This window comes from Lissotriton helveticus, chromosome 7, assembly GCF_964261635.1.
Source record: "Lissotriton helveticus chromosome 7, aLisHel1.1, whole genome shotgun sequence".
Lineage (NCBI taxonomy): Eukaryota > Metazoa > Chordata > Amphibia > Caudata > Salamandridae > Lissotriton > Lissotriton helveticus.
Genome location: NC_136068.1, coordinates 69,990,990 through 70,014,525, shown reverse-complemented (window position 1 = coordinate 70,014,525; position 23,536 = coordinate 69,990,990). Strand labels below are relative to the sequence as shown.

The following is a 23,536-nucleotide window of genomic DNA, read 5'->3' as shown; positions in this document are numbered from 1 at the left end:
GGGCTGCAAGAGAACATCGGCAAGATCTATCCATGTAAGGAAAGTGTCAGGCCAGAAACATGGCGAGCCTTAAAGTTTCCATGAAGACAAGGCAAAGAAGTGCCACAGTGTGGAAGAGGTACAAGGAAAGACTGTGGCATTGTCATGCCAGGAACCCTTTAAGGGGATCACTGTAATGCATTAACTTGGCCTCTACTAGAACATCAGCTGCAGACCCACACCAACCACAGGTTGGCTTATTTGGCAGCAGAAGGATTGGTGAAGGGCTTCTGCTCTTCACCATCACTGCTCTTTGCTTAATATGGGGAGTCTTTAAAGGGAGAGAGATTTTGAGCTCCTTTTCAGCATAACGCAGATCCATTTTCCAAAGAATCCAGTTACGCCCCACTAATCATTAGTTTTATTCAATGGACGGAAGACTCATTTGGGGTCCATGGCGGGTCTGCAACATATTTCCAAAGTTTTGCAGCTTATGAAATCATATCCATTGTGGAAAACATTGGCTCCATGAACCGAGAGCAAAGGCCCAGTTAGCCAAAGGGTCTCAGCTGGGGGAGGTTGTCCTTGGTTGACAGTTAACGTTGCTGGTTTCTTCTTAATGGCAGCTTTCATGGAGCTTCTCACCCGACCAGCGAAGGAAGTCAGCATCTGGTTGCTAGGACATAATGTAAAGCTACACTAAGCTAGCAAACATTCCATTCAACAAACATAACCTTGAATGATTCACAGGCGACAAGAAATCCATTCATCTCTGCCAGTGTTCAGGAATGCCCTTGACCCAAGCCAGGGCTTGGGTTTCAGTTTGAAGATCCATCTTCCTGCTACCTTGGGGGCATTCTAATGGGCGTGGAGCTGAGCAGGGGCATCGAGGGAGTGAAGAGAATGTCGCTTGGTCCATGGGGCACTGCTAAGCTGTGGTTAATAGTTTCATCCAGTCGCCTGGTCTCCAGTTCCAAGGTCTCAGGGCCAGGGTCACGGGTCACGCAAGCCAATGACTGTGAAAGATCACGGTGCAAGTCCAGGAACTCATCGCTGGTCTTCAGACACCGGTCTACATAGTCCTGCTTTTGCTGTCTCTCCTTGGCCAGCTGTGCAGTCAGACGGGCCACCTAAGGGGACAAAAATAGTGACAGGTAAAGGGTCTAAACAAGACAGACACCCTCAAAGGAAATCTGCCATTTAGCAGTGTTAGGGGGAATATCAAGAGTTCCCTCACTTCATATGTCAGTTTATCCTATGGGTGAATTTCTGGGAACATGATTCTGCATTTGAAATGCAAACTTCAAATACCACTGCACTATTAGTACTATAGAGTACACGTGATCCTGCAGCATGACCGTCCATCATTCCTGCAGTGTCGGTAGGGGAAGATTACATCAGTGTGTGCTTCCACCAAGCTGCACACTGCCTGCTTACAATTCATTCGAAGTAGTCTACCTGTGCACAGTCAGGTCCATAATGGCCACAGCACTGTTATATCACCCCAGACAGTTCCCTGACAGCTCAGTTAGAGCACAGCACTGTGGGCTACAGTCCAGCTCATCCTAATGAGTGGAAAGACCCACAGAAGTGTGAGCTTCCAGCTAAGAGGCCTGCTCTTGGGCATAGAAATGCAGCAGCGTGCATGTCCGTGCAGTAGTACTGTCAGGCATATAAGGCATACCACACGAGAGTCTTCAAGCGGTGTCTGATACGCCTCTGCCATACCATCTCCCCTTACATCTTACCTGTTTCTCCAATTCTAACTCTGACCGATCAGTAGCAGGTTGATGTTTTACATCCTAAAAAAAAAGAAAAAAGTTTAACATTAAACAATTAAAGTACTGATAAAAGTAGGGTATTGCTGGCTCGCAACAACCAGTCCTAAGCAGAAAGAATACCACAAAGGGGTGAATCGAGGAAAACATTCAAAGGCAGGGAACATGTATTGCAAGGGCTGCTTCTAAGCACATGAGAGACATGAGTGCAAAATGATATGACCAAAAGAACATATTCAATACCCAAACATCAGCCCACACCTTTAAAATGTAAGGGTATTCAATAGTTTGGGCAATTCGCTGAAGCATGTTATCAAATAAATCAGGACATTTGTAATGCGCACATATCAAGAGTCTCATTGCGCCATGAGTAAAAGAGTAAAAGATCATTTTAAACACATGCAAACCAGTAGTGTTTTCAAAAGCTCAGTAAGTGATTACAAAAGTGTAAATAATTGAAATACAAGCAATTTCACAATAGAGCAAGTGACCATGGAGAGAGATGTGTAGGATGAGGTGGGAGTGAGCGAGACAAAAGGGGTGGGGAAGATTTAAGCCCTTTTATGAAGGTCAGAAGTAAGGGGCAGTTGGTTCAGTGGTTGGGCACATAGAAGAGAAGGCCTTTCTTATTCTGTTTTTTCGCTGACTGCTTGGAAATCTTCCGGATCCATTCTGACTCCTGGGGGCACATAGAAGAGAAGACCTTTCTTATTCTGTTTTTGCTCAGACTGCTCGAAAATCTTCCAGATCCAGTCTGCCGCCTGAGGATGGATATTCAAGGGTAATGAATCTGTTGCCTGACAGTATCTCTACCAGATAACGCGTCACCAACGGTAAGTAATTTGTCCTCACCATTGAATAGATACCGGAGCTGGGTCTCAAGTCCAGTTCAGACCGAAAAGTTATGGAGGACTGACCAAGCGAAATGCCAGTCACGATGGACCTGACTCTCCAGGTAGTAATGTTTTGTGAACGTGTGCAGGAATGCCCACATCGCTGCCTGACAGATATCCAGGAGAGGAACGCCGCATAATCAGCATTGGTCACAGCCTTAGCTCTAGTAGAGTGAGCCAGCAAGCTCTCAGGACGCTGTTTCTTGTCTAATGTATAGGAGATCTTAATACGCAGGACAATCCATCGAGAGATGGTTCTTTTCTGAACAGCTTTCATCTTTTTGCTCCCACATAACCCACAAATAGTTGATCGTCCACCCAGAATTCTTTTGTGTGGTCAAGGAAGAACAACAATGTTCTTTTTGGGTCCAGGCAGTGGAGTCTCTCCTCTTCTTTGGAGGGATGAGGAGCATAGAAGGTAGGCACAGTGATGCTCTGGCCTACATGGAGTGACAACCTTTGGTAGGAAGGAGGCACATGTCCAAAGGACCAGCTTGTCTGGGTAAAAATGGTAGAAGGATGGCGTGCTGAGAGCGCTTGGGGTTCGCTGACCCTCCAGCTGATGTTATGGCCACCAAAAAGGCCGTTTTGATGGTCAACAGCCTAAGAGGGCAATTATGTAGAGTCACTAAGGGGGCAAACAAAAGAAAAGTCAGGAGCAGGTTGAGGTCCCACCGAGGTATTATTGGCTTAGATGGGAACATGTGTAGCAGAGCTTTAAGGAACCTAGCCACAACTGGTGATTTAAAGAGAGAAGGTTGGTCCAGTATTCACAAAAATGCAGAGATGGAAGACAGATAATCCTTAAATGTGCCCAAAGCAGAGCCCTGCTGGGCCAAAGACAGTGCAAATAAGAGAACTCATGATAGAAGTGCAGACAGAGGGTCAACATTGTGAGAGGCTCATCATGAGACAAACTTTTCCCAACAGCATATACCATCTTGGTGGAAGGACGCCTGGCTGCCAGAATAACGTCACAGACTTCGGGAGGAAGGTTGAATGCTGTCAATTGTTGCAGCTCAATCGCCATGCATGGAGGTGGAGGGTGTGCCGGTTCGGGTGCAGGACACAGCCCTGTTGCTGCGACAGAAGATCCTCATGAAGAAGCAGCCTGGCGGGAGGGCCAATAGATATGCTCAACAGTTTGGGATACCAGACTCTCTGTGCCCAATCCGGTGGCACAAGAATAACCTGGGACCGGACGTGCCTAATGTTTTTGAGAACTCTGGGCAGGAGTGGTATAGGAGCAAAGGCGCACAGGAGTCCGGAGTTCCATGAGGGACAAAAAGCGTCTCAGAGGGAGAGCTACCTTGGAAACTCCGATTCAGAAAAGGGGGTGATGATGAACAGAGTGTCTGAATTAAGCAGACCACTCTTACCCAGTCCAAAGATCAGGGCTTGATCCATCACCGTTATTTAGCTCACTGCCCCATCCCAGCTCAGAACCTGGCTATATGCAAATCAGTCTGTCCCTGGCCCAGTGCATCATGGGAACAGGGCAGACCAAACTACCAAGCCAATTCTTCACCAGAAAGGAGACAAGCTACCGGGGACCGGTTTCTGGCATTTCAGCCTCGTCGGCCCAGCTTGCTTGAATCCTGATGGAGCAGTGAGCAAGGGACTCATGTCTGAGTATACCCTGCCACACCTATAGTGGCCAAAAACGATTCAGAAAAGGAGACCATTTTCAAACCGCCGCCACCGCCGAGAGTCACATTTAACTTACCTCCAGGACGCCAGGGGAAAGGCAGCCATTATCCACGCCGCCGCCACCGCCAAGAGTCAAGGGATAGCAGACTCCGCGCCGCCGCTCCGGGAGACTCCAAATCCCGGCAGGCACCGCGGCGGCGCGTCTGAGTGACGCGGCAGCGCACAGGGAGCGCCAACAGAGGCGCTGAAAAGGAGGAGCACCCCCGCGTTGCGGGACGCGAGCGGGACGCCCGGGGCTAAGCCCGGGCAAAGGGCGGGCCCTCTGTGGCCCTCAGAGGCCTGAGGAGCCGGGCCTGGGCCTGAAACTCTGCCTCACTTTCTACCGACCTCGGACATGGTTATATTTGAACTGTAAGTAGGTCACTTATCAGTTGCTATTTACAATCGTACCCTTCAGGACTTTGACTTTCTGGGTCCAACTGTTGTTTTTTGTTCTTCAGACCCTTCGCCTATTTCTGGGTACCCGTAGGGTTTGCCATGAGTTGCCCGGAAACTAGAAGCAGGGCTGCTGCAGTAAAGAAACTGACTGGTACTTTGGATGACTTCATCGTTCGGACAAATGCTTTAATCGATGAAGGGATAGTAATTATGGATAGGAGGGTGTCTCAGGACTTAGCCGCAGCGAGACGATCCTCCCTAGGTCTTATCGCTAAAGCCCGTACTCCTAACAATGTTTCTGCTATGAGAAATCCTAGAGATGTACAGAACGATAGGGGACATGCCGCCCCAGGTTCACAGGAGGACCTGGAGGCTACTCCTAATCTTTCTCTGCTTGTGACTAGCACTTCAGTTGAAAAGGAAACTGATATTTCTATTATAGCGAGTGATTTAACTCATAGGGGTCTGAAAGAGGGGGCGATCCCTAAACAAAAGAGTAATACTCAAATTATTGCTAAATCTAACACGAGCAAAGGGAGAAAGGTAGATACTAAGAAGAGTAAAGATCCGGTCACATTAGAACCTGTGCCTCTTAGTGTAAATATTAATCGAGTTCTTCATACCAGTGACAATGGGGCAGTTCATTGTCCCAATGTTGGCTTACCACTGAGCCTCCCAGACGACACTGTTTTAGATAGCAGTCTGGAGGATATTTTGGATCTAAGCGGCGCTGCTACGAATCTAGATGAAGGTAGTGAGGATAACTGTAGCCTAAATATGGCTAATAATAACATCTTGGCCATGTTAAAGACCCTCCTCGAACCAATCGAGGTTAGGCTACGGTGCTTGGAAACTATATTAAAAAACATCCACAAAGATATAAGTGCCCCTAGCTTTAATCTGGATAATAAAATTTCATCTGGAAAAAATCAAATGAGTAGGCCGCCACCAGCTGCTAAAAATGTAATTATTACTAAATCACTGCCAAAAACCATACCAACCCCTAAAACCCCTGCCCCGACTGATATAGTAGTGCCAGTCCAAGAAACTCCTAAACCACCACACGATAAAGATACAGATAAGCCTAAAAAACGGGATGTGCGCAGAAACATACATTTACCCCCAAAAGCCGCACCATACGTTGTGGTCCTTACAGGAGTCCCCCAATTGAATGATAATTCTAATGAAAATAATGGTGGACTAGTAAACAAGACCATCCATTGGTTGAATGATAATTACCCTCTCCCGCCAGCAGTTAAAAGTAATATTCTGATGGTTGAAAGGGCTCCATGGATTGGGTATAACAAAAAAAGGGCACACGGCGATTGTGTGGTAATAACTTTTGAGAATCCATTGACTGCCAAATATATTACCACAAGACCCCCTAGAAATCATGGTCTCTCTGTTACGGCTAGGGCACTATCATATTTTTATCCCGAGGGCGAACACCCTGACAATAGGTGGAGTTGGACTAGGGACAACAGATATCAAGGGGATAACAGGGGATGGGCTCCCGATAGCAATCAGTATAACATGCAAGGAGGAGGGAGAGGTGAGGATGGTTGGAACGTAGTGAAATATAGATCGAGGTCCCCTCACTATCGACCACAGAGTTTTGACCAAGGATGGTTAAGCAACCCACAATTCCCTCCGATCTTCCCGTGTTTTAACCGGTTTGATTGTTTGGAAGCGGTGGATTGACTCCCAACGATAAATAATGAGGCCTCAAGGTCACCTATACCTGTAGATCCGCGGCCTATAAAATCTTTGGGGTGTGTCAAGACCCAGGAATCATATGTTGAGTTACAAGAAACCTATGGGGAGGACGAGACTATATTAGGGAGTCCCGGTGGTGTCACTGGAGTTATTGTCAAAGAGCCACCGACAGAAGATCATTGCAAGGTGGTTTTCTGGAATGTGGCAGGACTAAAGCAGAAAATTGTAAACCCGTCCTGGTGTAATATTATTGCTGAAGTGGGTATATTAGCTTTACAAGAAACCTGGACCACCGCAGCAATACACCTAAATGGTTATAGAACTTATTTTACACCTGCAGTGGGGGGAGTACACGGAAGACCAAAGGGGGGACTGTCCGTGTATATATCGAACCTCCTTGCCATCGACAAAATTACTTTCCTACCTGGTTCTAGTTATTATCAGAAAATTGTCATTGATACAAGGAAGGGTTTAACGATTGTTCTTTTTAATTTTTACAATAACTGTCTAAGTAGCGTAATTAAGGATGTTTTTGTTAATATAAGTGCAGACATACAGAATGTTTTTGAGGAAAAAAAGGGTGAAGTCATGGTATTATGGGGGGGTGATTTTAATTGTTCTCTGTGCAAAAAGGGTCAGAAGGGTATTTGCGGTCTGATGTTGGAGCAGGACATTAGTTTGACGCATTTTGAACATACCCATCTAGGTGATTCATTAAATGAGATGATTTTTAACTTTGATCTTGGTTTTACGAATGAGCTAGCCCATCACACAATGCCATTTGCTCCAACTTTTGTGGGGCGGGGGGCATCGACTACCATTGATTTTATCCTCTGTACAAGTAGCTCGGCGGGCAGACTGATTAGTTCTAGCATCATGCACTTACCATTAAGTGACCACTACCCACAGGTACTAAAAATGGAGAACCTATTCCCTGTTATGCATTATGCAGTAGGTCCCAACATTAAGGCGCCGGACGTGATTCTAGGTACCCAAAATGGATATAGCCTTAAATGGAGCAGAGTGGTCCCGGCTGATTTTCTGTCTAATTTAGTGACTAAGTGCAGGAGTAATTTTTTGACCTGCCTGAACGAGCATGCTGACAGTAATGAAATTTTAAATAATTTCTATATCATTTCTATTGCAATCAAGGAGGCGCTATGGGTTGCAAAGAAAAACTCCCTAAAGTACAATAAAAAATGGTTTAATAATAAATGTACTAGTGCCCTATCAAAGCTTAGACAAGCGATCCATAAAAGACCGCGGGATGTAACCCAAATTAGAATTTTTAGGAGGGACTATAACGCAGCATTGAAAGATAGGAAGGCGGCTATAAGAAAAGAGGCTTGGGATGATCTATGCGAAGCGTCACAATCAAAGGACCCGGCAGCTTTTTGGAGGGTAATTAATACCCCGCTCCTATATGAAAAAAAGGCACGGATGGAAATTGCCATCCCTGAAGATGAGTGGGTGGCGCACTTTTCTTCGCTATATAAGGCTGTGGAATTAGCCAGTGACATAAGTCAGGACTTTATGTGTCCAAACATAGATTCAACTAAAGCCCTGGTTGTAACCCTGCCTGAAGTTTTGGCAAGCTTGAAGGCAACTAAAGGGGGTAAGGCGGCTGGACCAGATGGTATACCAGCTGACCTCTATAAGGCCAATACCGAATTATGGGGGCCGTTGCTTGTCCAGCTTTTTAATGTTGCTCTGGCTAAGGGCTTAGTTCCCTCCTGGCTTACATCGATTATAGTCCCAATATTTAAGAAAGGGGACAGGCAGAATTGCATGTGTTACAGGCCAATTTCTTTATTGGACTCCTCTATAAAAATTCTAGGGAGAGTTGTTTTAGATAAATTGCGAATCTGGTCAGAAGAGAATGGGGTGTTATGTGATTTTCAATTTGGGTTTCAAAGAGGTTTAGGGACTATAGAGCAAGGATTGAATTTGCTCATCCTGCAGCAGAAGTATGTAAGGGTTAAAAAACAACGTCTTTACCTTACCTTTGTTGACTTATCGTCAGCTTTTGACTGTGTTTCACACAATAAATTGTGGTCAATTATGATTGAGCTGGGGGTAGACAATGCCATTATTTGCTTCTTGCGAGATCTATATTCCGGGGCCAATGCAAGTGTCCGTTTTGGGAAAGATGGTGAATGCACTAGACAATTTGGGATTGGTCGGGGTGTACGCCAAGGGTGTGTTTTAGCTCCATTCTTATTTTTGTTATACATAAATGGTTTGGAGAAACGACTCGTGCAGGAGGGTAGGGACATGCCCATGGTGGGTGGAAGGCCTGTCCCTGCCTTGATGTACGCGGACGATGCCGTTTTGATGGCACGAACCCCAATGGCGTTACAAACCTTGGTTACTTCTTTTAACAGTTTCATGCTTGGTTTAGACTTAAAGATCAACTGTTCAAAAACACTGTCCATGTATTGTGGGCCAAGATCAAACAAGCATTTGAAACCTATTTTTATAAATTCCAATCCCCTGGAAAAAACCTCCACTTTTCCCTATTTGGGAATTCTGTTTCACGAAAGTGGCTCGTGGACTAGTGCAATTCAGGCTAGATCCTTGCTGTTTTCCAAAACTATTATGGCCTTAAAATGTTTTATGAGAAAACTAGGGAAAAGACCCATAAAAGAGATTTTAACCATTTATAGGGCATCCTGCTTAGCAGTAGCCACCTATGGATCAGGGCTGTGGGGTTACTCAAATATTAGCACAATTCAAATCATGGAAAATAAATTTTTACGCCACATCCTGTCTGTACCCGAAAGTACTGCAACCATGATATGTCATGTGGAATTGGGAGTAATTTATGTTACTGACACGATTAAGATTCAGCCAATTCTTCTTTGGCATAGGGTGTGGACAAATGATGAATGTGTGGTTAATCGGGCTATTTTAAAGGACGTTCTAGTATTAGACAATATCAATGTTTCCAAATGGATATGTTATGTCAAGAATTTCCTCAATGAAATAAATTGTGTTCAATACTTTGAGGACCCACCAACCATGGCACACATATCGAGAAGAGACTTGAAAAGTTTGTGTATTGCCCACCTTAGGGACAAAAGACTTTTAGAGGAGGCAAGAAAAAAGACTGTCTCAGCCCATCAGGATATCTTATGTGGAGACAAATTACAGCCATACCTATCCTTACACATGTCTAACCATGAACGTTTCCTTTTAACCCGGTTTAGACTCAACATTGTCTTCAGAGTCTTGTCTTTTCCTGTGATGAATTGTTGGTTGAAAGAATTACCCTTTTGCCCATGTGATGATGTCTCCCCACAGTCTGATATCCATATTTTATTTTTTTGTAAATTTTATACTTTTTTTCGGAAGAAAATTATCATCCCGATTCTCAAAGACTTAAATATACGAAGATGTCGCTTAGCGTTTTTAGAATGCCAGAAAATGGAAACTGTTTTTATGGTAGCCTCACTGGGTGAATTTTTTAAATCTATTTTTAAATGTCGTAAATCAATCCTAATGAATTAATCTCCCTATTGTACAGATGTATTTTAAATAATGAACACATGACCCCCGTGTAAACTGTATTCTCTTTATGCTACTTTTATGGTTATCTGTCTTTTTTAACCGAATAAAGTATTTTGATTCTGATTCTGATTCAGAAAAGGGGGTGATGATGAACAGAGTGTCTGAATTAGGCAGACCACTCTTACCCAGTCCAAAGATCAGGGCTTGATCCATCACCGTTATTTAGCTCACTGCCCCATCCCAGCTCAGAACCTGGCTATATGCAAATTAGTCTGTCCCTGGCCCAGTGCATCATGGGAACAGGGCAGACCAAACTACCAAGCCAATTCTTCACCAGAAAGGAGACAAGCTACCGGGGACCGGTTTCTGGCATTTCAGCCTCGTCGGCCCAGCTTGGAAACTCCAGCATGCATAACAAATCTAACCAAGGCTCTCCCCACTGCTGAAAGAAACCTTGGACCATCTCATGGTTGAGATGCCGTTTGTGATCCGTTAGCCACCTGTGGCTTAGTTTGTCCTCTGATTTCCAACTCCCCCAGGTGGCAACCCATCCCAAAAGTGACACAACTGGCACTGCACTTAAGTCTTGTTGGTGAAGGGAAATGGGTCTGCCACTGACCCAATCGTGATTCGTCAGCCACCACTGCAGATCCTTTGCACTTCCCGCCTAGATCTGGACCATGTCGGAGCGATTCCCCTAATGCTGCGCCCATTAGAATTTTAGGTCCCACTGGAAAGCCTGCACATGCCAGCGGGCATGTGTCACCAGCAGGCTGAAGGTGGCCATGCGGCCCAACAGCCTCAGAGACTGTCTCCCCGAAATCCAGGATAGAAGCTAAAACATCAGTACCATAGCCAGAATATCCAGGATCGGTGCTCGGGAGGATAGGTCCGAAACTGCAGCATGTTCAGAACTGCTCTGATTAAAGGGAGCGTCTGAGAGGGAGTCGGGTGTGACTTAGGCAGCATGATAATGAATCCCGGCGAGCGCAGGAGTTTAATTAGTCTGAAGGTGGGAGACGACTGCTTGGGGCAAGCCCACTCTCAACAACCAGTTGCTGAGGTAGGGGACGACTGAAATCCCTGACCTTCGCAGATGAGCTGCGACAACCGCCATCACATTGATGAACACCCAAGGGGCGCTGGTAAGATGTAAAGGGAGCACAGCAAACTGAAAGTGCTTGTGGCTCACCATAAACTGCAGATAGCGCCTGTGGGCTGGCAGGACAGGGATGAGGAAATGAGCTTCCTTCAAGTCCAACAATACACTCCAGTCTCCCGCCTGTCCCATGTGGTTGCTGGGCCCGCCCCCTCTGTACGAAAAGGCTTGTAAGCCTGTTGGCCGTGGTGGCTGGGAGAGTATGGGTGCGGCTGGAGACCCCCTTCCGTAGCCACAAAAGGGACAGAAGGCGGATTAGGGTGGACGAGGGGCCATAGACAACAATGAAGGAGCTGACCTTAGCTCTTCTGTCCTTGAGGCGTGCGAGCACTGAATCTGCCTGGTCTCCAAATAGGCGATAGCCATTAAAAAGGGCATGTCCATGAGGGTAGCTTGACATTCCCTGAAAAAGCAGATGTTCTCAGCCAGGCATGGCACCGTAAGGCCACTGACGATGAAATCAGTCTGCCCAGCCAGTCAGTTGTGTCAAGTCAAAATCTGATGGAGAAGTTTGCTGCATCTCTCCCGTTGGCAACCGCCTGAGAGAGTATGACCCAGGCCTCCTCCAGGACCATGGCCAGCACTCGTGCAACCGAGTGTCAACGAGTATGGGAATAATGGGCCAAAACGTGCGTGGTGTTCACTGAAAGGCGTGTCAGGCAGGTGAAAGGTGTCCAGCTTCTTGAATATCCCCCTCCGGTGGAGTGGTAGGGAACATGCCCGGGTGAATGCGGGACGAGGAGGCTTGGACCACCAAGCTCTCTGGGGTGGGTTACAGGGCAAAGAAATTGAGATCCCCAGGAGCGGGACGATTGTGGTGGGCAATCGTCGTATTCACAGGAGCCGCTGTGCAGGGCTTGGATCAAGACCCAAGTAGGACGTTTGTAAGGGATTCATTAAATGGGGGTAAAGGTTTTGAGGGAGAAACCCCCAGCTGAAGCACCTATAACAAAACATTAGTTTTGAGTGCTACTTAAGGCAGATTAAGGTCCAGGACCTCAGTCGCCCTGCGCACCACTATAGCAAAAGAGGCTCCCTCCTCCGTAGCGACAGTAGTAGAGGAAACTAGGCCTGTGCCAGGTGAGGTGTCTAACCCACTGGCCTCATACCAGTTTTCTCCTCAACTGGTTCTTCTCCATAAGGGTCCACAGACCCCTCCCAAACTTCTCCCTCTCCAGGCCTATTGATTAAAAAAGGCACTGGCTCCACTCCGGGGATGATGTCTTTGGTCGGTGCCAGGCGACGCCCATTCGGCTCCTAGTCGGAATCAGGTATGATAATGGGGAGGCGGCGTCAAAACTGAAGCGGGTGCCAAAGTCAAGTCAAGTCAAATAATTTATATAGCTCACTACATACCCAGAGGGTTTCAAGGCGCTTGGGGAAGGGTGGAGAAATTACTTGTCGAATATCCTGGTTTTAAGCTGCTTTCTGAAGGCTAGGTGGTTTTGAGTAAGGCGGAGGTGAGTGGTGAGGGAGTTCCATGTTTTAGCTGCTAAGTAGGAGAAGGATCTTCCCCCCCATGGTGGTTTTGGTAATGCGTGGAACAGAAGCGAGGGCTTGGTTGGAGGAGCGTAGCTGGCGGGAGGGGGTGTAGAAGGAAAGTCGCGTGTTGAGGCAATCGGGTCCTAGGTCGTAGAGGGCTTTGTGTGCGTGGGTGAGGAGACGGAACGTTATCCTCTTGTTGACGGGGAGCCAGTGGAGGTCTTTCAGGTGACCGGAAATGTGGTCTTTGCGGGGAATGTCTAGTATGAGTCTGGCTGAGGCGTTTTGGATGCGTTGGAGTTTTTTCTGTAGTTTGGCTGTGGTTCCGTCGTACAGTGTGTTACCGTAGTCCAAGCGGCTTGTAACCAGTGCGTGGGTAACTGTTTTTCTAGTTTCGGTGGAGATCCAGCGAAATGTTTTTTTGAGCATGCGAAGAATGTTGAAGCATGATGATGAAACGGCGTTGACTTGTCTGGTCATCGAGAGTGAGGAGTCCAAGATGACGCCCAGGTTCCGTGCGTGGTCCGTTGGGATGGGAGCTTTTCCTAGGGCTGCTGGCCACCAGGAGTCGTCCCAGGCGGAGGGGGAGGTACCTAAGATGAGGACTTCAGTTTTGTCCGAGTTCAGTTTGAGACGGCTGTGCTTCATCCACTCGGCTACTTCTTTCATCCCTTCATGTAGGTTGGTTTTGGCGGTGTTGGGGTCTTTGGTGAGTGAGAGGATCAGTTGAGTGTCATCAGCGTAGGAGATGATGTTGAGGTTGTGTTGGCGTGCGATGGTCGCGAGGGGGCTCATGTAGACGTTGAAGAGGGTAGGGCTGAGTGAAGATCCTTGTGGCACACCGCAGATCACTTTGGTAGCCTCTGACGTAAACGGTGGGAGGCGGACTCTCTGAGTTCTTCCGGCAAGGAACGAGATGATCCAGTCCAAAGCTTTCCCTTGAATTCCAATGTTGTTGAGGCGATGTATAAGGGTGCAATGACAGACTGTGTCAAAGGCTGCAGAGAGGTCAAGGAGGATGAGGGCGACTGTGTCTCCGTTGTCCAATAGTGTTCGAATGTCGTCTGTAGCTGCGATGAGGGCGGTTTCGGTGCTGTGTTTGGCTCGGAAGCCGGACTGTGAGGAGTCAAGGGATTTGTTGGTTTCGAGGAAGGTGGCGAGCTGGTTGTTGATTGCTTTTTCAATTACTTTGGCTGGAAAAGTAGGAGCGAGATGGGGCGGTAGTTTTTGAGTTCGGTGGGGTCTGCTGTGGGTTTTTTCAGCAGGGCGCTGAGTTCGGCGTGTTTCCAGCTTTCCGGGAAGGTGGCGGAGTTGAGGGAGCAGTTGATGACATCTCGGAGGTGGGGTGCGATGATGAAATTTGCTTTGTTGAAGATGTGGTGGGGACATGGGTCTGTAGGGGATCCTGAGTGGATGGAGTTCATTAGGCGAATGGTGTCCTCAGTGGAGATTAGGTTCCAGTCGTAAAGGATGTTCGAAGGGGGTTTATGTTCGGAAGTAGGTTGGGTCGGTTGGGATGCGGGTTGATTGTCGAAGCTGTTGTGGATGTTGGCGATTTTGTCGTGGAAGAAAGAGGCTAGGGAGTCGCAAAGTGTTTGAGAGGGAGTGATGTCGTTGGAGTTGGCAGTGGGGTTGGTAAACTCTTTGACGATGTTGAATAGTTCCTTGCTGTTGTGTGCGTTGTTATCTAGTCGTTCTTTAAATGCGGATTTCTTGGCTGACCGGATCAGTTGGTGGTGTTTACGAGTGGCGTTTTTGAAGTGCTTTGGTGCTAGTGTTTGGGTCATTTTTCCAGGTCTTCAAGGGAACGGCAAAGTTTTTTGGATTTCTTAAGGTCATCGTTGAACCAGGGGGCGTTTTTGCTTCCTTGCTTGATTTGATGTTTTTTCAAGGGTGCTAGTATATCTGCAGTATGGGTTAACCAATGTGTGAAGTTGATGGCGGCTTGGTTAGGGTTCGATGAACTGGCAGGAGGGTTTTGGAGAAGCGATGTAGAGATCTGGTCGATGGTGATTTTGTTCCAGTTTCTTCGCAGAGATGGTTGAGGGTGGTTGTGGATTGTGTTTTTTTTGTAGATAAAGTGGACGCAGCTGTGGTCCGTCCAATGGAGAGCTGTAGTGTAATTGAATGAGATGTGTTTGCTGGAGGTGAAGATAGGGTCGAGTGTGTGTCCAGCGTTGTGGGTGGGGGTGTTTACTAGTTGTTTGAGTCCGAGGTTGGCGAGATTGTCCAGAAGGGTGGTGGTGTTGTTGTCGTTGTTCTTTTCCAGGTGAAAATTGAGGTCTCCCAGTAGAATGTAGTCCTCGGAGGGGAGGGCGTGAGGGGTGATGAAGTCAGTGATGTCTTCACTGAATTGTGTACGGGGTCCTGGTGGCCTGTAGAGGAGGGTGCCTCTGAGTGTGGTCTTGGGGTCGGTGTGGATCTGGAAGTGAAGGTGTTCGGCGGCTGCGAGGTTAGCGTCGGAACTGGTCGTGATGCGGATGGTGTTCTTATGGACGATGGCGATGCCTCCTCCTGTTTGGTTGGTGCGGTCTTTTCGGATGATCTTGTAGCCGTCCGGGATGGCTATGGTGATGTCTGGAGCTGATGAGGCGCTCATCCAAGTTTCTGTAAGGAAGGCGACGTCCGGAGAGATGGAGTCTAGTAGATTCCAAAGGTCGATGGCATGTCTGTGGACCGTGCGGGTGTTGAGCAAGATGCATTTTAGGTGGTTAGTGTCGGATCTCTGTTTGGTGTTTGTGGTTTTGGTGTGGGTCTTGGTGCAGTCGAATTTGCAGGAGAGGCAGGTGAAGGGTCCATGGGTTCGTCCTGGGGCGGCTTGGTGGCAGCTTGATGGGTGGCCGGGGTTGAGGGCAGTGAGGGTTGCGGCGTTGTATGTGATGCGGGTGGGTTGGGAATTGCGGGGGCCAGGGGGTCTTGGGCTGGGCGCGGTCCAGGCGCGGACGGGCGTAGACGGGCTTCCCTTTGGCGCACCTTCGGCGCGGCCGTAGCGCGTGGACGCTGCGCGTTGGCACATCTGTCTTAAATGGATAGAGGAGGGGGCGGAGCGAGGGAGGGGCCGCAGGGAGGTGTGATCGGGGTGGAAGGGCGGGCCGGCAGGCACAACAACAAAATGGCTACTAGCATAAACAATAACATGCCGAGGTCGGCACAATCAGGTCAAATATATCTGGAATGTGGGCGAAGGTGCTGCTATTGTAAATCAGGCAGTACCCACAATGTCAGTAGCGCTGCGGTCGAATCACTAATAAACACGCGCTACAGCAAAGTCCAACACTACAGGCAGAGTAAATTAAAATTAGCGCAATGGGGGAGGAGCTACGCCAGCTGCCAAGATGGCCGCATAAGCTCCCGGCTCCGCCGACCTCCGCCAGTAGCTCGTATATCCTGTTCTTAATCCTGCATTCGCACCAGACTCCCGGGTTCATGAAGTATTGCTGCTTCTAAAGGTGTAATCCCGAGGTTTTTATCTCATCGGACTCCGAAGATACGCCGTGTTTCCATTCTCGGCCTAACATCGTGTGGAAGCCGGGGCCTCGATTTCTAGACTATCCGGGTTGGAGTTGATCAACAACGGCCGCTGGACCTGGACGGAGCCCGGTCCCCCCAAGTGTCTCGTAACCTGTTGGTTTTCGGATGGTGGCATTGTGACCGGTCTACACCGTGGACACAAAAGCGGATCGCGCCGGCTGCCGTGTCTGGGGGTCCGACGCCCGGAGACCCTGCTGACCTCCCGGGGTTGATGGGCTGGGCCCTCGCTATCGGCGACGATCTTACAAGACGGGGAGCGCCCACTGTGATCACTGGATTTGCGTGGCCTGTTGCCCCGGAGAAGCCGGCCTCCGGGGAACGAATCCAGCTCTGCCTCTTCGCGAGAGGAGATGGGGCGGACGGAAGGTACGCCATCGCTACAGGCCGTCATGGCCGCCATTGAGGCGCTCCATTCACAGTTCACGGTCGTATTCCGGACACTGAGCGTGCAAGTTGACGGTATCCTGGGACCGGTCTCTGACTCTCCATTAAGCTCTCACCCACCTGCGATACCAGCGATGCAATGTACATCTGAGTTCGAGGTCCCCGGACATAATGAATATGCTACTTACCAGTATGCATCTGTTCTTGGCATGTAGGGCTGCTAACATTCATATCTTATGCATAGATCGCCGCCTAGTGTTGGGTCCGGATGATTGCACATTGTTGTCCTGGAAGAGTCTTCGAAGTATCACGAGATAGGTCGCTCCTCCCCTGGACTACAGTGCGCATGGGCATCGACTCCATCCCCAGATTGTTTTTAGCCATTGTGGCAGAGATGGAGTGAAACAGTGTAGAGGATGTCCATGCTAATGATGAATATAGAGAGAGTATCTGCAGCCGCTACGGGCACCGGGGAGGAGGGCGGACGATATGAATGTTAGCAGCCCTACATGCCAAGAACAGATGCATACTGGTAAGTAGCATATTCAGTTCGAGGCATGTGGGCTGCTAAATTCATATCTTATGCATAGAATACATAGCAGTCCCTCCATTAACGGCGGTTGCCCGTGCCAGCTGCAGAAGCTTGAAAAAGTGTCTTGAGAACAGCCTGCCCTACAGCTGCTTGCTGTTTTGAATGCACATCCACACAGTAATGTTTGGTAAATGTGTGTGGTGTAGACCATGTGGCTGCTCTACAAATGTCTTCTAAGGGAATGTTCCCCAGGAAAGCCATGGAGGCCCCCAATTTGCGTGTGGAGTGCGCCCTTGGGGGTATTGTTAAAGTGCGTTTAGCCTTCTGATAACAGATTTGAATGCACTTAACAATCCATCTGGCTATTCCTGCTTTGGAAATGGGGTTGCCTTTGTGCTGTGCTGAGAAGGCAACAAAAAGTTGTTGTGTCTTTCTAAAGTGTTGTGTTCTGTCAATGTAGTACATTAGCGCCCTCCTAACGTCTAATGTATGAAGCATTCTTTCTGCTACTGTTTGTGGGTTTTGGAAGAATGCAGGCAGGTCAATAGTTTGGTTGAGATGAAACTGTGACACCACTTTAGGAAGGAATTTGGGGTTAGTGCGGAGCACTACCCTGTTGGAATGTATTTGTATGAATGGCTCTTGGATTGTGAGCGCCTGCAGCTCACTTACACGTCTGAGCGATGTGATAGCAATGAGAAAAGCCACTTTCCATGTGAGAAACTGAATCTTGCAGGAGTGCAGTGGCTCAAAAGGTGGGCCCATCAGCCTAGTGAGGACCACATTGAGGTTCCACACTGGAGCTGGTGGTGTTCTTGGAGGAATGACTCGCTTCAGTCCTTCTAGGAAGGCTTTGATGGCAGGCACCCTGAAAACAGAGAGGTGTTGCCTATTCTGGAGATAAGCCGCTATGGCGGATAAATGTATCCGAATGGAAGCGTACACTAGATTGCATTTGTAAAGATGTAACAAATAGCAGATGATGTTAGGAATGGATGCATCTAGCGGGTTGATCTTGTTGTCTGCACAGTACATGACAAACCGCTTCCATTTAGCTGCATAGCAAGCTCGGGTAGTGGGCTTGCGTGCCTCCCGGATGATGTCCATGCATTCCGGAGGCAGGTTGAGGTAGCCAAATTCTAAGACTTCAGGAGCCAGATCGCCAGATTGAGCTGTCGCGGATCTGGATGCTGAATGTCGACATGGTTCTGCGTCAAGAGCCGGGATGTGAGATGCAGCCTTTGATGCGGTACCACGGAAAGTTCTAGAAACGTGGTGTACCATGGTTGGCGTGCCCATGTTGGAGCAACCAGGATGAGAGTCATCGAGTGTTGCTTTAGCTTTCTTGCCACCAGCGGAATGAGAGGCGCTGGGGGAAAAGCGTACGCAAATTTGCCTGACCAGTTCATCCATATCGCATTCCCTTGCGATTCCGGGTGAGGGAACCTGGCGGCAAAGCTTTGGCATTTTGCGTTTTCCCTTGTGGCAAACAGGTCTATCTGTGGATGGCCCCACTGCTGGAAGTACGGGTGGAGTACTGGTGGATGTATCTCCCACTCGTGCATTTGATGGCTGTATCTGCTTAGCAGATCCGCCATCTGATTGTCTCTGCCCGGGAGGTGTTCCGCCATGAGGAAGATGTTCCTCTGAATGGCCCACTTCCACATGCTCTGAGCCAGCCGAGACAGCTGTGGAGAGTGCGTACCTCCCTGCTTTTAGATGTAGTACATGGCTGTCATGTTGTCCGTCCGGATCAACACGACTTTGTTGCACAAATGTACTTTGAAGGAATTCAGCGCCATGAAGATTGCCATCAATTCCAGGTAGTTGATGTGCAACGTCTGCTGCTGGGTGGACCACAGCCCCTGCACAGTGTAGTGGAGCACATGGGCTCCCCACCCTTGGAGAGATGCGTCCGTTGTTAGGATTATCTGTGGCACTGGCTCTTGGAACGGTCGGCCCTTGCAAAGGTTGTGTGGATTCCACCAATGCTGAGAGTTGTATGCCCGACCGGTCACCAACACTAGGTCTGTTAGCTGTCCCCGAGCCTGTGTCCACTGATTTGCTAAGCATTCTTGGAGCGGGCGCATGTGCAACCTCGCGTGCGGGACTATGAAGATGCAGGAGGCCATCATGTCTATCAACTGCATGAACACTCTCGCTGGGAGGGAGTGTTGCGGTCTGAATTTTTGGCACAGTGACTGAATGCTGTCGATTCTGACTGGGGTTGGCTGAGCCATAGCAGTCAGGGTGTTTATTGTCGCGCCCAGATACTGCCGCACATGGGCTGGTTGAAGGTGCGACTTCGGGTAGTTTAGCGAGAACCCCAGGCTGTGAAGGAGTTGAATAGTGTGGGACATGTCCGCGGCGCATTGTTGTTCCGACTTTGCTTGAACAAGCCAGTCGTCTAGGTACAGGTAGACATGTATGTTCTGTCTCCTGAGGTGCGCCGCCACTGTCGCCAGACACTTTGTAAACACTCTGGGGGCAGTAGTCACCCCGAAGGGTAGGACTTTGAACAGATAGTGCCTGTTTAGAATGGTAAACCTGAGGTATTTTCTGTGGGATGGGTGGAGTGGTATGTGGAAATAAGCATCCTTGAGGTCCAAGGTTGCTAGGAAGTCCCCTTGATTGAGCAGGGGAAGGATTTGTTGCAGTGTCAGCATGTGAAAGTGTTCTGACAGTATGTACATGTTGAGGGGGCGTAGATCCAGAATAGGTCTGAGGGATCCGTCCTTCTTTGGGATGAGGAAGTACAGGGAATAGACCCCCGTGCCTTCCTCTTCCACTGGCACAAGCTCGATTGCGCCTTTTTGCAGCATCACCAGTACTTCCTGCTGCAATAAGTGCAAGTGCTCTGCCGACATAGGACGGTGTCTTGGGGGAATGTTGGGAGGAGTGGATGTCAACTCCAAACAGTAACCGTACTGGATAAGTTTTCTCACCCACCTGTTCGTGGTGATGGACGTCCAGACTGGCAGGAAATGCTGGAGTCTCCCCCCGACCGGTGTTGTATGGTCGGGGGGCAGTGACAGAGAGTCACTGTTTGTTGGCGGCAGAGGAACGGGAGTTGTTGTTTCCTCTGCCTCTGCCCTTGGCACTGTTACCTCTGTAACCCCCTCTACCCTGCTTGGGGTACGAGGATTGTGCACCACCCTTCGCGTATTGTGTTTGTTGACCCAATTGTCCTCTGGTAACACCACGTGCTCCTGAGCGACGAAAAGTGTTTCCCCTGAATTGTTGAGACTGAAGCGCCCCCATGGACTTAGCAGTCTCGTTGTCCTTTTTAATTTTTTCAAGGGTGGTGTCTACATCTGGACCAAACAGGGTGTCAGGATTGACGGGCTGGTTGAGGATTGTAGTTTGGATGTCAGGCTTAAATCCAGAAATGCGAAGCCAAGCTTGTCGCCTCAACATGACGCTAGTGTTAATCCCCCTAGCCGCTGTATCTGCCACATCAAGTGCACACTTTATTGCAGCGTTGGAGATAAGCTTTCCCTCTTGTATGAGCATTTCAGCTGCTTCCTTAAACTCATTAGGTAGGTGTTGAAGGAGCTGTTCTAGGGTGTCGTAATGCGCCCTATCGTATCGTGCCAATAGTGCCTGCGTGTTTGCGATACGCCATACATTGGCAGCCTGCGCTGCCACCCTCTTGCCCGATGCCTCAAGCACTTTCGACTCCTTGTCTGGGGGAGGAGCTTCACCCGTTGTTTGGGAGTTTGCCCTCTTGCGGGCATTGGCGACCACCAACGAGTCTAGGGGCAACTGTCCTCGAATATATGCAGGATCTCCAGGTGCTGGCCTGTATTTTTTCTCGATACGTGGGTTCACCACCCTTGCCCTGGTAGGTTCCTTAAAGATCTCTGGGGCATGTTTAAGGACACCTTTAAGCATAGGAAGTATTTTAACTGTTCTCTCTGAGACGGAGAAAGTGTCAAATAAAAAGTCTTCCTCTACCGGGTCAGCATGCATGTCCACATTATGATTTGCTGCTGCCCGTTCGAGTAAAGCATTAAATGCAGCAGAATCCTCTGTTGGAGATGTACGTGTCCCAAAGCCTTGTGGATCTTGTACCACCTGATGTCCACTTTGGTCCCCAGTGTCGCCATATGAGTCCTGCTGAACATCAGGGTCATTGCCAACTGGGAAATTGTATTGGTCCTGTTGGTCATCATCATCCCCTCCTGATTGGTTGGGGGAAGGTGATGGACTCCTTCTCGGTGGTGGCAGAATAGGCTCAACAAGTGAAGGAATGTCTTGTGCTGGCCTCTTCTTCTTCAGTGGAATAACATATGATTCCAGTGGTTGGGAAGTGATTTTCCTTTTATAAAGGGTCAATTTCCCTGTGTGGGCATCGATGCAATGCTCAGATTGCTCCTCAGAGGCAAGATATGGATCCGAGATGCTCCGTGGCGTGGACGTATCCGACGGTTTTGGCACCGACGTGGTTGCGAAGGCCTTTGGGGCCACCTTCGGTGGCAGAGTGTAAAGAAGCTTGCTTGAGGACTTTTGAGGTGTGTCCACCGATTTCGGAGCCGATGGCGTGGAAGCCGTGGACGACAAAGTCTTTTCCTTTATACGTTTAAGGGAGTCAGTAAGCTGCTTTGTAAAGGAGGTAGCGGGTTTTGGAACCGACGGCCGATCTTCGGTGGCGTCGGGGTTGCTTGGTGTCGACGGTATTGGTGTCGACGAATCTTCGGCCGCAATGCGTCGGGGCTCCGTTGAAGGCTTTGGCGCCGATGCAGCAGATCCCGCATCCTTGTGCCGATGCGTTGAGCCAGCGGCCTTTGGGTCGTGGCCTTTAGTCGACTTTGGGTCGGCCGTGCGTTTACTGGACGGCGCCGTAACAGCGTCCGAAGGCATCTCAAGAGGTTTAGGTGTCCGCGCTGGAGCAACCGTGATCGACGCCTGATGGACGGCCTTCCTGGAGGAGGGTTCTTTGTGCACCTTCTGCGGCGCTGTCGACTCAACAGCCTTCTTCGACTTTTGTGGCCCGGAGCGCGACGGAGTCGATGAAGGAGCAGGCTTTGATATTTTTTGTAGGACGTCGGCCATCTTAGGTTTTGTCGAGTCCGTAGGTTTCGGTTTCGTTTTCGACTGGACGTCGGCCATCTTGAGTCCCGTAGGATCCGAAGGTTTCGGTTTCGATACGGGCAATGGCGGCTCCGCTTGAGTGTCCGTGGCCGGGCCCGAAGGCGGGGCCGGGGATAGCGGTGCACGGTCGTGGGTAAGGCCGAGTGGCGATCCCGTGACTTGAGCCTCAATAACGTAGACCTCGGGGCATAGCTCCTCCTCTGAGCTATCTTCCACGGCCCCATAAACTTCTTCGTCGTCCCCTACCTCCTCGACGTATTCAAGGTCTGGGGCCTGTCCTTCGATGTATTCCTCTGGATCGGCCTGGACCTCCGTCGACGGTGGCGAAATCTGGAGATGATGGCTATCGCCTTCCTCCTCGGGGTCGTCGAATATGTTGTCGGGTGCCGGGGTCGCTCGCTGGGCCTCAAGGCGCACCGCGCACCGAAGCTTGAGCGTCTTCTTGGACCTGAACTTGGAGCAGGCCATGCAGTTATCTTCGTTGTGGTCCGGCGAAAGGCATTTATTACAGACCGGATGCACATCGATGTGTGGATATTTGGATCCACAGACGGGGCAGAACTTGAACGGGCTCCGCTCCATGTTAAGTTCGTCGGGTCTTGCTGCGACGAGAAGGCCTCGATGTCCGAGGAGTTACTTGACTCCGTAGATTTCCGGCTAAGAGAGTCGGACGACGCTCGAGACCGTACGCAAACAATACCGACGCAGGTAACGAAGGCCTTTTGGCCTTAAGATGAAAGTTTATCGGTTCCGACACGGAGACGTCGAAACCACATCCGAACCCAATGGCGGAAAAAAACAATCTGGGGATGGAGTCGATGCCCATGCGCACTGTAGTCCAGGGGAGGAGCCACCTATCTCGTGATACTTCGAAGACTCTTCCAGGACAACAATGTGCAATCATCCGGACCCAACACTAGGCGGCGATCTATGCATAAGATATGAATTTAGCAGCCCACATGCCTCGAACCCTGGATTTACTGTGCTTTTCCGATTCTCAATTCACAGTCGGCGAACCTGTGTTTGTCGCTAGCGTTCCCTGCTCGATCCTGCTGCCGCTTCATTCAGCTATGGACAGTCTTCTGTACTGTTACGAATCCCTCAGTGACTGTTGGACAGACGTGACATCTCTGGACACTTTCCTTCGCTCGTTTTGTGGAACTCGTGACTTTCTCTCCATTTGCCGATCCTGCAACACCGAAGTGAACTTTGACAATCGTTCTGCATTTTCGATTGAGATGGTGGTTCGACTGGAAAATACTTTTATGAAGTACCGTACTGGCCAGGGATGATCTTGAGGGCTTGGGTTCGGTGAACTAGCTTGACTTAATGTCGGGATTGTACCTATAACGTGAAGGGAGTTGGGTGGTGCCTTGCTATACCCCCCTGA

The 23,536-nt window shown here is 49.2% G+C and overlaps 1 protein-coding gene across 1 annotated transcript in view; it reads right to left on the bottom strand.

The window, feature by feature from the left end:
* Positions 1 to 382: 382 nt before the first annotated feature.
* LOC144768081 (uncharacterized) overlaps positions 383 to 23,536 on the bottom strand; it is a 224,814-nt gene continuing 201,660 nt past the window's right edge. Inside the window, exons 32-33 of the mRNA XM_078651467.1 lie at positions 1,728 to 1,781; positions 383 to 1,109 (exon numbers count right to left, since the gene is read on the bottom strand). Of these exons, the coding sequence (XP_078507593.1) occupies positions 822 to 1,109; positions 1,728 to 1,781 (342 nt within the window). The 3' untranslated portion in view covers positions 383 to 821. The remainder of the gene's footprint in view (positions 1,110 to 1,727; positions 1,782 to 23,536) is intronic.